Genomic DNA, 14444 nt, shown 5'->3' on the forward strand with positions numbered 1-14444 from the left:
AACAAACCAAGTTCGTCTTAGGATTGAGCAAAAAATTAACGAACCGAACAGTTTGCTTATTGAACCGAACGGTTTTCTTATTAAACCGAACCAAAGTGTTTATGAAACCACGAATTCGAATGGAAGCATACCAAGAGGCTGCGAAGGAGACGAGAGGACTGAGTCAGTACACTCACTCTCCAGTCTCCAGTAAAAATGTGTTCTTGCTTTAGCCGCTGGAGACGACGAGAGAGGTGATTCTTGTTTCATCCCCTCTTCACTTGTTTGTTCTTCTTCATCGTTCCCTGCGGCGTTCTCATCTCAGTCTCAGTCCCTCCTTTCTCAAATTCCTCTGTGCTCTCGGTTCGAAACGGTAATTAGCCTAATCACTCGATTCTTTCAAAGTCTTGAGCTTTAAAAGTTTTTAGCTTTTTTCCTTTGATTCTGATGGGTGGTTAGCCTAATCACTAGATTCTTCTCCCATTAAGTTCACACGTAACCTAATAAAAATGAAATTTTTTTGATCTGTCTTTGCTAGATCTGGCTAATTTTGGTTTGTTGGATTTGCCCAATTTTGATTTGAGGGGTTTGGTTTGTGGTTCTAATTTGACAGTGACGGCGACACTGTCTTCCTTGTTCTTTGCGGCGCAGGAAGTGAAGATGAAAAGGTCATCTCTTTTCATGGCTGCAGAGCCACGGCTGTGATGGCTGGTTGTTGCGGTGCTATGCTTGCTAACTCATTCTTACCGACAGAAAAGCTAAATGATTACATCTGGGGTCTTGTTCAGAAAGCAATCACACATTTTTCTACCGATATGACTCTTGTCATAAACGAACTTTCAGGAGGCTTCTTACCTAACAAGATGTTCCTTGATGCACAAGCGTATTTAACCATCTCCTCTAAAGTCTAATCTAGTATAAGGACTTTAACCATCTCCTCTTGAGTGTAGAAGTAAAGGGTCATAGAATGATGACTTGTGTGTGTGTTTTGATGAGTAAAAAACTTGCATATACTATTATGGTTATGCTACTGTACCTCAAAAGTCAAAACTACTCAAAACTTATGGTTTGAGCATTGATTTTCTCAATGGTGAAATTAACATAAATCAAGTCGTTGATTGATTTGAATTAGATTGATCAGATGAGATTCAAGTGTGCGGTTGTACCATTGCTATCATAGGTTTGATTACAGAGGATCAACTCTCACTGCCAAAGTCAGACTTAAAACAAAAAAAAAGTCTTGAAGAGCAGAAGACAAGGGAACAATCGTTTGATAATTTCGAGATTTTCCCGCTTCCATTTGCTAAAATCTTCAATTTTTTTTTACTTATTTGTCTTCTTTCCCGATTCAATTAATGCAAAAAACTTGTCTTTTTAATGGTCTGCCCTATACGAAAGGGCAAAACAAAAAAAAAACCCAGCAGGCAATTTAATTGCGGGGAAAGAGATAAACTTTGAAGCCTTGAGATTATTTACTTAACTCTGAGATGGAGATTGTGATAAAGTTTCTGTTTTTAGGAATCTGGGTTTATTGTCACTCTGTTCTTGATTCTGTTTCTGCTATGGATAGTCTCTTATCTCCAAAGGGTGTTAACTATGAAGGTGGAATATTATTTTTTTTTGTTTATCAAAGATCTTTCTTTTTGTTGTGATTTGTGAAGAAAGGTTTTAACTTTTCCCAATTTTTTGTTGTTGTAGTTGCTGCGTTAATGTCAGTGAAGAACAAGATGAAAGGTGAGAAAGAGGTTTTGTCTGGTTGGGATATAAACTCTGTTGATCCTTGTACTTGGAACATGGTTGGTTGCAGCTCCTCTGAAGGTTTTGTTGTTTCCCTGTGAGTATCAATCATTGCACACCACTTGTTCTATGAAATGTCTCTTAGAAACGTTTTTGTTGTTGCAAATTTTGAATTTGATTTATTGAAATCTTGTAATGCAGAGAGATGGCTAGTAAAGGATTATCTGGGACAATATCAACTAGTATTGGGGAATTAACTCATCTTCATACATTGTGAGTTTAAACAATTTTGTTTGTCAATCTTGGAATTCAAGAATGTGTTGTTGTTGTTATTGTATCTAATGGTTTGCTTGTAATTTTTGTAGGTTACTGCAGAATAATCAGTTAACCGGTCCGATTCCATCTCAGTTAGGCCAGCTCTCTGAGCTTAAGACACTTGATCTATCTGGGAACCGGTTTAGTGGAGAGATCCCAGCTACGTTAGGGTTCTTAACTCACTTAAACTACTTGTGAGTTTGATATTGATGATTCTTGGTTTAGTATTTAAATGTTGTAACTGTTATCTATCATCTTACAAGTCTCTTTTTAAGTCTTATAGGCGGCTTAGCAGGAATCTTTTATCGGGGCAAGTCCCTCACCTTGTCGCTGGCCTCTCAGGTCTTTCTTTCTTGTATGTCTTGCTCTTCTACGGCCTCTACCTAACATTACAGTTTATCGAGATTTTATGTTTTTGTATAATGCTTCTTACACTATTGTTTCTGAATAGGGATCTATCGTTCAACAATCTAAGTGGACCAACTCCAAATATATTAGCTAAAGATTATAGGTAAGATATGGGAAAGATTATTAGCCATTGGAATGTATGTGAAAGCTTCTTGATGAATTTTTCTGTTGTAGGATTGTAGGAAATGCATTCCTTTGTGGTCCAGCTTCCCAAGAGCTTTGCTCAGATGCTACACCTGTGAGGAATGGTATGTTGAACTGCAAAATTCTCTGCGAAACTAAGCTTGTTCTATGTAGAACGTGGATTGTTTTAACGTGCGCTTTTTTTTTTATCTGCAGTGACAGGTTTGTCAACAAAGGATAATAGTAAACATCACAGCTTAGTGCTCTCATTTGCACTTGGCATTGTTGTTGCCTTTATCGTCTCTCTAATGCTTCTCTTCTTCTGGGTGCTTTGGCATCGATCACGTCTCTTAAGATCATATGGTACACATCACTGTAGTCTCTCAAAATCTATTACTCTGTCTGTTATTTACAACAAATGTGTAGACGTTGCTGAAATCTACTTTTTATGGATTTCTTAGTGCAGCAAGATTACGAATTTGAAATCGGGCATCTGAAAAGGTTCAGTTTTCGCGAAATACAAACTGCAACAAACAATTTTAGTCCAAAGAACATTTTGGGACAAGGAGGATTCGGTATGGTTTATAAAGGGTATCTCCCAAATGGAACTGTGGTAGCGGTTAAAAGATTGAAAGATCCTAACTATACAGGAGAAGTTCAGTTTCAAACCGAAGTCGAGATGATTGGCTTAGCTGTTCACCGTAACCTTTTACGTCTCTTTGGATTCTGTATGACCCCGGAAGAGAGAATGCTGGTGTATCCCTACATGCCAAATGGAAGCGTAGCTGATCGCCTGAGAGGTTTTTTCAATTTAAACATTTCTTGTTTTGTAATTCTTACGTTGAAAAAGTTCCTAAAAAGATGACATGTTTCAGACAATTATGTAGAAAAGCCGTCTTTGGATTGGAATCTGAGGATAAGCATTGCACTAGGTGCAGCTCGAGGACTTGTTTACTTGCATGAGCAATGCAATCCGAAGATTATTCACAGAGATGTTAAAGCTGCAAATATTCTACTTGATGAGAGCTTTGAAGCAATTGTTGGCGATTTTGGTCTTGCTAAGCTTTTAGACCAGAGAGATTCACATGTCACAACTGCAGTCCGAGGAACCATTGGACACATTGCTCCTGAGTACCTTTCCACTGGACAGTCCTCAGAGAAATCTGATGTTTTTGGATTCGGAGTATTAATTCTTGAACTCATAACGGGTCATAAGGTGATTGATCAAGGTAACGGTCAAGTTCGAAAAGGAATGATATTGAGTTGGGTAAGTAAAAAAGATTGAATCTTTCTGTTATATATCCTTTTGAGTCATTTGCATAGAGCAAGAAACTTAATCAAAAGCATTGATTTGTGTGTTGGTTCAGGTAAGGACGTTGAAAGCAGAGAAGAGATTTGCAGAGATGGTGGACAGAGATTTGAAGGGAGAGTTTGACGATTTGGTGTTGGAGGAAGTTGTGGAATTGGCTCTGCTTTGTACACAGCCACATCCGAATCTAAGACCAAGGATGTCTCAAGTGTTAAAGGTTCTAGAAGGTTTGGTTGAACAGTGTGAAGGAGGGTATGAAGCTAGGGGTCCAAGTGTCTCGAGGAATTACAGTAATGGTCATGAAGATCATTCTTTTATTATTGAAGCTATTGAGCTCTCTGGACCACGTTGACACTTCAAAATGTGTATTAAACTTGTTTTGTTCTCAATGTCACCAAACTGTATATTGTTTTTATAATTTTTGTTTTTTGTTTTCCCTACAAATTTAAGAAGATTTGAGGAAGTAATGGATAATTCAATTTACACAAATGAGTTTTTTTCATAAAAATTGTTAAACTTGAATTCATTGACAAAAATAAAAAAATGTTGGTTAACCTTCGAGACCGGTTTAGAAAGGGGGAAAGTAAATTGAGAATGAATGTGTTTGTTTACCCTTATAAGTTGGGGCTTGAAGATTATGTTATTGTAGTGGGCTTTATAACTTTGGGCCTTTATTAAATCATTTTGAAACATTCAAAAGGATAATATCGTCATTTCGTGAGTATAAGAAACCCTAAGTAGCCGACCCATATAAGTCTTCTCACTTCGCACTCAACGCAGTTTCGTTTCCGCAACTCTTCCATTGCTTCATCTCATTAGCTCGACCTTGATCTCCTTAAAAATGGTATTTTTAACTGCTCTTCGTTATTCTCTGTAGATCGATTCGATGAAAATGTGTTTTTTTGTTCAATGTGTTTATGTATGGGATTTGTTTTGTTTCTCAGGCGTCGGAGAAGAAGCTCTCGAACCCTATGAGGGACATTAAGGTTCAGAAACTTGTTCTTAACATCTCTGTTGGTGAGAGTGGTGATCGTCTCACCCGTGCCTCTAAGGTAATACCACTTGAAAAAGATCTATACTTTACGATTACCCATGTGTCTAAATCAATGGAGAATAGTTTATACTATCTTGGATACAACTGAGGAAATGTTAGTGATAAGTTATGAAATGTTTGCTTTGTTCATTTATGAGTAGGTGTTGGAACAGCTCAGTGGTCAAACACCTGTCTTCTCCAAGGGTATGTTCAGTACTACGTCTCTGAGATTTAGGTTTCTGTAATTTGAGTTTGTGTTTTTCTTGAATCTGATGTGTGTTGTTGGTTTGTGTGAAACAGCGAGGTACACTGTTAGGTCCTTTGGTATTAGGCGTAATGAGAAGATTGCGTGCTATGTGACTGTCAGAGGTGAGAAGGCTATGCAGCTTCTTGAGAGTGGTTTGAAGGTTAAGGAGTATGAGCTTCTTAGGAGGAACTTCAGTGACACTGGTTGTTTTGGATTCGGTATCCAAGAGCACATTGATCTTGGAATCAAGTAAGTTTTCTCTTCATTCTTTTTCAATAAGGGCTTCCTTCAATTAGATACAGTAATGATTTGCATGAACATTTTGGTACTATACTACTATATGTAGAAGAGTATTTCAGTTGCATCTAATGAGTAGTCTCCTAATTTGTGGCTTTTGTGCAGTTTAGTCGTAATGATAGTTCATAGATTGCTGTGGAATGTTAAGTTTGATCTACTCTGGCCTTAGTGGAATAGTAAGTTTGGAATGGATTCTAGTGCCCGTTCTGTGTTTTTCTGTAGAAGTTTATAATTGAGCTTGAGAGAATATGAAGAGTTCTTGTTAGTTTTTATATTTTAGATTTATATTTAGTTAATGATGAATGTTTTATTTGTTTCGATTTGAATCTGATTAATACTTAACCCTTTACTGCTTTCTGTGGAATGTTAGGTGTGGGTTTGATAGAAGTTGAACTTTTTCTGTTATTCTCATCTGTTTTATATTGTGTATATAGGTATGATCCTTCCACCGGTATCTACGGAATGGACTTTTACGTTGTCCTTGAACGCCCAGGATACCGTGTGGCTCGTCGCCGTAGGTGCAAGGCTCGTGTTGGTATTCAACACAGAGTAACCAAGGATGATGCCATGAAATGGTTCCAGGTTAAGTATGAAGGAGTAATTCTCAACAAGTCTCAGAACATCACTGGTTAAGAAAAGTGTTTTGATCGTTAAAGGGTTCTGTTGATCCTAGCTTGTCTTTTAAGTTATCAGCGTTGGACGTGAAAGAAATTTCTTGTAGTAAAACCTTTTTTGACATGAGTTTGGTAGTTACTAAATTTTCCAAGAACCTTGGAAGATATATTTTTTCTTTTATTTGATGTCAAAGCAGCTCCTTTGAATTCACTTCCCCTTGAGAACTGCAACTTGCATGTTTCACAATAGGAACCTAATTTTGTGTTAAGAATTGTAGCTTGTGGATTGTGGCGTAAATTTTAATTTGTGCGAGTAAAACTGTCTCGAGATCTATAGGAACCTCAAGTGAAGAACACACAAGAAAATAGTTATTTGAGCAAATGCTCTTGGTTTGAGAAACTCTCAGCTTATGCTTGCCAACTAGATTTAGTACGTTTACGATCAAGTTGCAGCTTCGATCTAACTAGAAAAAAATTGATAAAGCTCAATAGAACGAGAACAACAAAACGTAATGCAATAATCTCAACCGCCTGATCCTTTCGACATGAACCAAGTTCTAAAATTAGTCCTCGTGTTGCATCTCAGTTAGGCCTTCAATTTACCAAGATTACTTCAAACCAAGTTCACACTCACATTTTCTTAACGACTAATTTGGGTTTTAATTTTTAAACCTCCAAACGATTTCCCCAAAAAGAAATGGAAGAGACGTCGAGAAATTTAATTACATAAAAAAAACAATAATAAACACCAATAATCCTAAGTGAGCCTTGCAGTGGCGCAAAATATAAAATGAAATTTAATATTTTTTTAAAAATCAAATCGCAAATACACTTTCAGATCGAATCACTTTTGGATTATTGTTCCAAAAAAATGGTTTCTAGTTGTAATGTAGATAGGGTTATGAATTTTTGTTATGTTAATAATTATTATAAATATCTACCAAAACCAAATTCAACGTGTGGAAGCTAAGAAGAGCTAATTTCTCTAAGTACAAACTGTGTTTTTGTTCATTGCTTTCACTTTGCTAAGATTTTGATATTCGTCTAAAAGAGTTTAAAATATTTAAAAAAGAGTTGTGGACGACCTAATATGTTAAGATGTTGAAGGTAATTGGTAGGGTATTTATATAATTTGTTATTTGTCACTTAATGATTTATTAAGAATTGTTAAAATTATATGTAATAGGAAATATTTAATGACAGTCAAAAAATGTTTTGAAAAAAAAAGTATATTCTCTTTGAAGCTTCAAGATAAAGTTTTTCTTCAATGTTGATTTATGTATGTCTGGCTCACTATTACTATAAATTATGATTCTTGTATATTAGCTTAAAGTTTCAAACTATCAATACAAAATCTTTCAAATAAGTTGGTTAATAGTATTTGTGTGGGAAGAAATTTGTTTTGGAGAAGTAAGTTTTGTACAAACGTATCACAAACTAAATTTTGCATTAAAAGGGGTAAAACAAAACAAAATGTAAAAAAAGAAAAAAACTAGACTCGTGGAGAATCATATTCAAAATGGAAGAAAAAAGTATGCATCTTTAGAACTTGACTTAACCGACGAGAGTTCAAGTCATAATTAAAGAGTTGAATACATATTCGAATTTTGATATTTGTCTTTATCTTTATTTTCTCTAAAACAAATTATTTTTTATTGATATTATATATATATATATATAGAGAGAGATCTCATTCATATTAAAACATCATTATTAAGTTTTTGTTTCTTGCTTTCTCTTAGCTAAAATTTTGATATTAATTGAAATGAGTTTAGAAGATGAAAAAATCAGTTTTCGACTATTTAATACATCTTGGAGTAAATTTTGGTGTCCTTTTACCTTTTTTTGGAGTATATACGGATTGTGTATTGCATTTTTAAATGTTTTGATAATCATGATCATCGTCATCAACATTATGAATGTGATAGTAGCGACTAACGATCTTTTGGTTCTGCGATCAATCCTCATCGTAGTGTTCAACTATAAACATTTCAAAGCTTATCTTTCAAGCTAGTCCATGTTCAACTCTAAATCCATGTTATTCCATTCAATCATTTTATACTCATGTTTTTTTTGTATTCTCCAATCATTTCTTTGCTAGGCCATAAGATAATTATTGTTAACTAAAAAAATTCTCATAATTTTCAAGATAATTATTGTCATACATCCCAAATTCTATGAGGATATAATATTAATTTAATAGTGCAGCAAAATTGGGATAAGTTACAAATTTACAACTAGAGATTAAAAATCACATATAACCGCAACAAAACTTAATAGCCAATAAACGCAATAAGTAATCATCTACTGTGATTTATTTTCACAAACCAAACACATTAACCGGAATTATACCGGTTTCGACCCAGTAATTTCTTTAGACCCGGTCTGGTTATTCTCAAAACTCAAAAAGAACCCTAAATAAGTCCAAAACCGATACACTTTGGGGATTTCTGAAAACTCTGTAAAGATCAAACCTTTTTGCTATATTTTTCAAATCCAACGACACCTTTTCGCGAGATAAAAGAGGAAGAGGATTAAGAACACAAGCGAGAAAAGAACAATGCCGAGACTAAACAGTGTCTTGTTGGAACCATTGTGTTCTTCTTTCTTCTCCGTCATCTTCTCGTTTCCTCCTACACCGCCGTAATCGCCGTAATCGTTTTCCCCTGACAAAGATTCCTCCTTTTCCGACGGAGACCATAAAGGAAAGCCGTATTTATCACACGGATAGATACCCTTCAGTTTCACGTTCGAGGGTAGAACAGTTTTGTTGTAACAGAGCTCACTGTTGCCTCCGATTTCGAAAAAGTTGAGATTTTTGATGAAGCTTTCGTTGAATGGCAAAACTCCATGGAAGGAGTTATCAGCGAGATTCAAGTGTTTGAGATTCTTCATCTCGGAGATGAAACTTGGAACGGTGCCGTTTAGTTGGTTCTTGCTTAGATCCAAATGTGTAAGTTCAGGAATCGATGAGAGTGTGTTTGGTATTGTTCCTGATAGTTTGTTTGAAGCTAAAGATAAGTTTTGTAGAAAGGTCAAGTTTTTGATTGAGTTTGGTATTTGGCCGGAGAGAGAGTTATGGGATAAAGTTAGGGACTTGAGGTTTGTGAGACGAGTAATGGAAGTTCGTATTGAGCCTTTGAGTGAGTTGTTTGATAGGTCGATGTAGGTGAGATTCGAGTGGAAAGATTTAGGGATAAGGCCGGAGAGGTTTGAGTTTGAGATTGTGAGGGAAGTGAGTTTATGCATGTTACCGAGGATTATGTAAAGACGACGAGAGGTTGAGATTGGTGTTGAGGAGATTTTTAGGGTTTGTAGGTTTACGAGACGAGCGAGGAAGAGGCCTGAGAGTCGGCTACGGTTGTGGAGGAAAGAGGAGACAGCAGAGAAGGAGCGGAGTGAGATTGGGAGGTGGTGTGGAGGGGAAAGAGATGGGCAGTTTGTGAAGGAGAGATTGAGGAGGGATTTTGAGAGTGGTTTGAGGGTTTTGTAGGTGAGAGAGAGTTTGGGTGAGCTTTGATGTAGGGATGTTGTTGCAGGGATCATTGGTTGGTGTAGGGATGTTGAGAGATTGGAGAGCTTTGAGCTGTTTTGGGTGTAATGGAGAGGCAGAGACGGTGGCTAGTAGAAGGAGGAGGAGGAGCAACGGTTGCAGTGGTTTCATAGTGGAAAGCAGAAGAGTCTTAGGAATGTTCGAAATATTGGAATTTGAAAGAAGGGCCTTGTGTGATAGTTAAAGGCTGCTCAATTTTACCCAAGACTTTTACCATCATTGGTTGGTATTATGGTATATAATGGCCAAGAAATAACAAAAACAGTCGTATATGGTAGAAGAAAGAACTCGATTACTAACATATGTGTGTGTGTGCGCGTCCGTGTGTAAGTTTTTAATTGTATGAATAAACTATTTTGTGGATTTATACATTTTTGTTAGGATTATAACATAATTTATTGAAAAGTAAATTGGATTTCAACTTCGCACCAAATTCTTAATTGTGAAAATTTGGACAAGAAAAATCTAATAGGGATAACCTTTTTTTGTACATTCCCATAGATATAAGTTTTGGTTGAAAACTTTGATCTAGGCAAAAATTGAATGAACACAAACAAATGGTACGTAATAAAGCTGGTGATAGTAAAAGAATTTAACAATTCAAAAATTAGTTGAAACGTAATCATGAGGTTTTTCGTCAACAATATAATTACAAATTTGTTTTCTTTTTGTTCAAGGAAAACTTCCTCAAAAAGGAACAACCCACCATTTTCACATGAAAGCAAATAGATTAAAACAATAATGAGCAATAATTTTAGAAAAATACAACTCTACAAACTACAAACAGACTCATACAAGGTATTAAAGCTGAAGAAACATCAATACAGTGAAGCTTTATATTACTAACTCTAAGTACTAAAGCATAGATATCCAAGTATTCTTATTCATAATTTGGAACTGACGAACAAAGAGCTAACTTGAGGATCAAGCAACTACTTTGAGAAAGTCCAATAATAACGATATGAAACAAAGATAAGACATTTTATGATCCATCAGGCCTACTTAAGTGATTGAGTAAACCTTAACTACTCTAGTGGTGTCACAAACAACAAGATTCTCAGAATCAGATTGATTCGTGCAAAGCCAATTCACCTGTTTAAGAAAACCCCAATAGATGTCAGAAACAGAGAAGAGAGAAAGAAGAAGTGGAAAGAACAAAAGAACTTAAAGAGCTTTCGTCAACTACCTTCTTGCTTAAGTTAATATTCAAATGGAGGAAATCTCTGTTATTGTTGTTGTTGTCTGGATCAAGACATTTAAAGCAATCCCATATTTTGACTGTCTTATCATTACCACCTGAGATCAAGAATCTACCCTTCTCCTGAAACAGAGAAAAAGCGACACAAGACACAGCAGCATTGTGCCCACCAACAGAGTAATCTAAACAAACCCTTTTGATCACATTGTTGCTACTACTGCTGCTGCTGCTTCCTTTCGATGATGTTCCTTTCTGGGAAAGTTCTGATTCGATGTTGATCAAATCGACAATTCCATCACCTCTAGCAACTGCGCATATCTTGCCTAACTTATCAACCATGTCCATTTCCGGGATTGCAATCGAGTGAACAAATGCAGGGTTTAGGCATTGTCCTGAGCTGTTTTGTGTATCGGAGCCTGAAAGATTTTACAGAAGTGACCTGTGAAGTCAGATATATTGCATTGCATATATACGAGGCAAAAGAAATTCGTATCAGTGGTATATAGGCTTTACCAAAGTCTATAATCTTTTGTGAGCGACCTTTTGAGAAATCCCATAAAACAAGCTTTGAATCAAGTCCACCAGTTATAACTGTAAGAAATTACACATATAAGAAACCATGAAGAGATCCATATAAAATAGCAAATCACATTAAGATGTTAGTTACCTTCCCAAGGTCTCCATGGAATAAATTGCACAGAACTGCATATCTTAAATTGTCACATTAAGGTATTGACTTAAGAGAGAATTTTCGAGGTAAGAAGAACTTCACAGATGCGAGGCAGCATAACAACAAAAGTAAGGATACACTTGTATGACCAGCTCTAAGGGTTTTATAAAGGCGTTTCTGACCAATGTCGATGATCTGTGTTCAAGCAAACAAATCAAACCGAGAAAATTTCCACAAATTTATGTAATCTTGAAGTATCAAGAACAACTATTGAAGGGTACCTTAACATCACCAGAATCATCTGCAGAAGCAAGAAAAGATGATCTTCCATTGCATACAACCTTAACAAATCAAGAACATCAGAAGATTATGAACACGGATTTCGTAAGTAAATTCAATAACTTCTCAGATAGTCAGGGTTTTAAGATAGATCACTACCTGGTTTACTTCATCTTTGTTGTAGTTAAAACTCTCTAATCGCTTCCAAGAAGTAGCACTTAGCTATAAAATTTCCAGAAAGCAAGAAGATTTAAAACTAAGAGTGAAGAGTATTTGTAGATAGTTTATCAAAGTTTCAATCTTTCTAATTACCGTTTGAACATCGAAAGACTTGATTTCGTTTCCATAAGAAGCATAGAGAATGTTCTCATTACCTGAAAAAAAAAACCAAACAAAATCAATCACCAAATTGAAAACAAAGAGGTGAAGTTGTAAGAGAGTGAGAGACCAATAAAAAAAAAAAGAACCTGTCTTGAAACAGAGAGATGAAACAGGTTCTGTTCCAAAGTCGATGATGAATTGAACATCTTTACACCTCAAATCAAACCAGCAAACGCAACCATCCTAATCATCCATCTTTCATATTGTTAAAATCATCTTCGTAAAACCCTAAATTCATCAATTTAAATGAAAGTAAAAAGGGCTTTAGAAACCTCGCCAGAAGTGAGAACAAGTCCAGGCCTGTCACGAGAAGCTATACAACAAGTGGCAGTTGATTTGTGGCCTCTCAGCTTCCTTGGCTCATCCATTGCCATAACTCGTTTCGCCGGCGATTGCAAAAGCTCTAACCAAATTGTAATCAAAATACAAACAGGGGTAGACAAAAAAGCTAACCGAACCATCTTACCAAAAAAAAAAGAAAGCTAACCGAACCAAACCAAACTGAACCGGATATTATTATAAAATCATTCGGGTTTGCTATTTAAAAATTCGAAAAAACAAAATTGGAACCGAACTTAACCAAATTGAACCGATATAATGAAACAGAAATCAAAACACAAAATCGAACCGAGATTTTAAACCGGACTGAAAATCATCGATCTTTTAGAAAATATAACTTAGGGTTCCATGAATTTGACAAAGCATATTCTTTTTTTTTTTGTCATGGAAGCCCCATTTTATTAAGTTGGTGACATGAAACTTTCCTTTAGGAAGAGCTTTTCAGCGGTCAAGAAACTTACATGGGAAAGAAACAATACAAAGATTGATGGATTCCTAACAAACCACAACATCCCAAGATAACAACAAGGGTAAAGATAACAAGTGCAACTAAATAAGCTAGTGCAAAGATAAGGAGGCATAAAAGCCATAGATATAGTTTGATCCACCAAGGAGATCAACCACATGAAGTGAGGGGAGGCTGACGAAGACCGAATCATTGGTCGTAAATCGACAATTTGCCACACTGGAATACAAAGATTCCGACGGGTTTTTAAAAACCTAACGCGCACTAAAGATGATGAATCTTCAGCTCTCTGAAAAAGGAGGCAGCATGTAGGTTGGGAATAAGTTCCCAAGAGACGAGTATCGGAGAAAGGATCCAAGATAAAGCCATCTTGCCACACCACATTGAAAGATCTAAACCAAGTGGTTACCGAAGAGTAGAGAACATGACACGACTGTCAAAACAATGGATTGGAGACAAGGAAAAAACATGAGCGCCTCCACAGAAAAATAGAGAAAGCTAACCATGCACTCCAAAAGACACCACTAGGAAGAAGAAGACACTTCCAACAATATACTCTGTATCGGATGACAAGACGAGCATATACCACCTGTCGCAAAAACACCCATGCTAGAAATGGGTCAGCCTTATAGGGAAATCTCTCCATGAGAGAGGAGGAAAGTGAAAAAACTAACACGAAAGAAGACATTCCGAAGTCCAAAAATTCACAAAATTTACTAGTATACAAAACCAATAGTCTTGGGGACCGCTCTTTGCGCTTGGAATTCTGCTTTAGACTTAACCTTTTTAAAGGAAGTGATCTCTCCCAGTAGGAGGAAAATAAAAAAATATCACTCTTCTTGATGGAGGAAGTTGAGACTACAAGACCCTTATGGTCTATAGGTAACACATTTAGCTTGCGTCGACAACTTTGTACACGTTGCACATACATCGTTTTGTTCGTAGCTAGACCAAAGCAAAAAAATGAGGATTTTCCTAAGATCCTTCTTAATACCAAAGAACATACACATTGGTACACAAACAAGAAACGTAGAAACTGGACAAACTCCTTTGAAGTTTTTATTTTGCCCAAAATCTTGGAAAATAAACACTGGTCAAACAACCAGGAATTAAAAAGTGACACCATCTCCATTGAAAGTTTTTTTAGACTCACCAGGCCCATTAACAAAACCTTTTGGAGGCCATAACCAAAATTTTGGCCCATCTCAATTAGGGTTTTGACCCTTCTTTGAAAAATCTTCGAGAGGCTGCGGCGGTTAAACGACGCTTCACCAAGACGCGCCCGAGAATCTTTGCGGTCATACGATGTAGGTCTCACCCACAGTTTGGATGGAAGTCTTATGGGGGCTTGCAGATTTGAGAGATTTGGATTAGCGGCCGATATACATGGTGGATACAAAGGAACCATGGCCAATTCACGGGAAATTCTCAACAACGGCGAGTTGCCTCGTTGGAAAGAGACGACAATATTCATGAGCTGATATGTCCTTCGAGAA

General features: G+C 36.4%; 3 protein-coding genes and 1 pseudogene across 11 annotated transcripts; 2 read left to right on the forward strand and 2 right to left on the reverse strand.

Annotated features, from left to right (window-relative positions):
* Positions 1 to 109: 109 nt before the first annotated feature.
* On the forward strand, positions 110 to 4360 carry LOC104724820 (protein CLAVATA3 INSENSITIVE RECEPTOR KINASE 4-like). 9 transcript variants are annotated; one of them, XM_087474952.1, is made up of 12 exons: positions 110 to 352; positions 593 to 1581; positions 1678 to 1813; positions 1918 to 1989; positions 2082 to 2225; positions 2307 to 2386; positions 2483 to 2542; positions 2614 to 2687; positions 2779 to 2925; positions 3024 to 3362; positions 3438 to 3829; positions 3930 to 4360. In XM_087474952.1, exons 9-12 carry the CDS (start codon positions 2871 to 2873, stop codon positions 4221 to 4223), a joined length of 1080 nt encoding a protein of 359 aa, XP_087331078.1. In that variant the 5' UTR covers positions 110 to 352; positions 593 to 1581; positions 1678 to 1813; positions 1918 to 1989; positions 2082 to 2225; positions 2307 to 2386; positions 2483 to 2542; positions 2614 to 2687; positions 2779 to 2870; the 3' UTR covers positions 4224 to 4360. The 9 variants fall into 9 exon arrangements, with proteins under 9 accessions (XP_087331078.1, XP_087331082.1, XP_010441667.1 ...); XM_087474956.1 differs by having other exon boundaries at positions 3450 to 3829; XM_010443365.3 differs by having other exon boundaries at positions 2315 to 2386.
* A 250-nt stretch (positions 4361 to 4610) lies between these two features.
* LOC104724821 (large ribosomal subunit protein uL5z) lies at positions 4611 to 6273 on the forward strand. Its single transcript, XM_010443369.3, has 5 exons — positions 4611 to 4715; positions 4816 to 4923; positions 5066 to 5108; positions 5205 to 5400; positions 5883 to 6273. The coding sequence occupies exons 1-5, from the start codon at positions 4713 to 4715 to the stop codon at positions 6079 to 6081; spliced, it is 549 nt and encodes a 182-aa protein (XP_010441671.1). The 5' UTR covers positions 4611 to 4712; the 3' UTR covers positions 6082 to 6273.
* Positions 6274 to 8218: 1945 nt separating this feature from the next.
* Positions 8219 to 9960, reverse strand: LOC104724822 (receptor-like protein 55 pseudogene; annotated as a pseudogene).
* A 363-nt stretch (positions 9961 to 10323) lies between these two features.
* LOC104724823 (uncharacterized) lies at positions 10324 to 12621 on the reverse strand. The gene is made up of 10 exons (XM_010443370.3): positions 12416 to 12621; positions 12230 to 12326; positions 12075 to 12136; positions 11922 to 11984; positions 11765 to 11824; positions 11622 to 11678; positions 11481 to 11523; positions 11327 to 11404; positions 10802 to 11229; positions 10324 to 10707 (listed from the first exon to the last, which is right to left on the reverse strand). Exons 1-10 carry the CDS (start codon positions 12602 to 12604, stop codon positions 10618 to 10620), a joined length of 1167 nt encoding a protein of 388 aa, XP_010441672.2. The 5' UTR covers positions 12605 to 12621; the 3' UTR covers positions 10324 to 10617.
* Positions 12622 to 14444: the final 1823 nt, after the last annotated feature.

Source organism: Camelina sativa, chromosome 11 (assembly GCF_030686135.1).
Source record: "Camelina sativa cultivar CO46 ecotype springtype chromosome 11, ASM3068613v1".
NCBI classification, from domain to species: Eukaryota; Viridiplantae; Streptophyta; class Magnoliopsida; order Brassicales; family Brassicaceae; genus Camelina; species Camelina sativa.

Excerpts from the sequence above, each read along its gene's own strand:
- LOC104724820 (XM_010443365.3), top strand. The coding sequence starts at position 1,467 with ATGGAGATTGTGATAAAGTTTCTGTTTTTAGGAATCTGGGTTTATTGT. Across the intron at positions 1,582-1,677 it reads AAAGGGTGTTAACTATGAAG|TTGCTGCGTTAATGTCAGTG; the intron begins GTGGAATATTAT and ends TTGTTGTTGTAG. Across the intron at positions 1,990-2,081 it reads TTAACTCATCTTCATACATT|GTTACTGCAGAATAATCAGT; the intron begins GTGAGTTTAAAC and ends TAATTTTTGTAG.
- LOC104724821 (XM_010443369.3), top strand. Across the intron at positions 4,924-5,065 it reads GTCTCACCCGTGCCTCTAAG|GTGTTGGAACAGCTCAGTGG; the intron begins GTAATACCACTT and ends ATTTATGAGTAG. Across the intron at positions 5,109-5,204 it reads AACACCTGTCTTCTCCAAGG|CGAGGTACACTGTTAGGTCC; the intron begins GTATGTTCAGTA and ends TGTGTGAAACAG.
- LOC104724823 (XM_010443370.3), bottom strand. The coding sequence starts at position 12,604 with ATGGTTCGGTTAGCTTTTTTGTCTACCCCTGTTTGTATTTTGATTACA. Across the intron at positions 11,524-11,621 it reads TTAGAGCTGGTCATACAAGT|ATATGCAGTTCTGTGCAATT; the intron begins GTATCCTTACTT and ends TGACAATTTAAG. Across the intron at positions 10,708-10,801 it reads ATATTAACTTAAGCAAGAAG|GTGAATTGGCTTTGCACGAA; the intron begins GTAGTTGACGAA and ends TTTCTTAAACAG.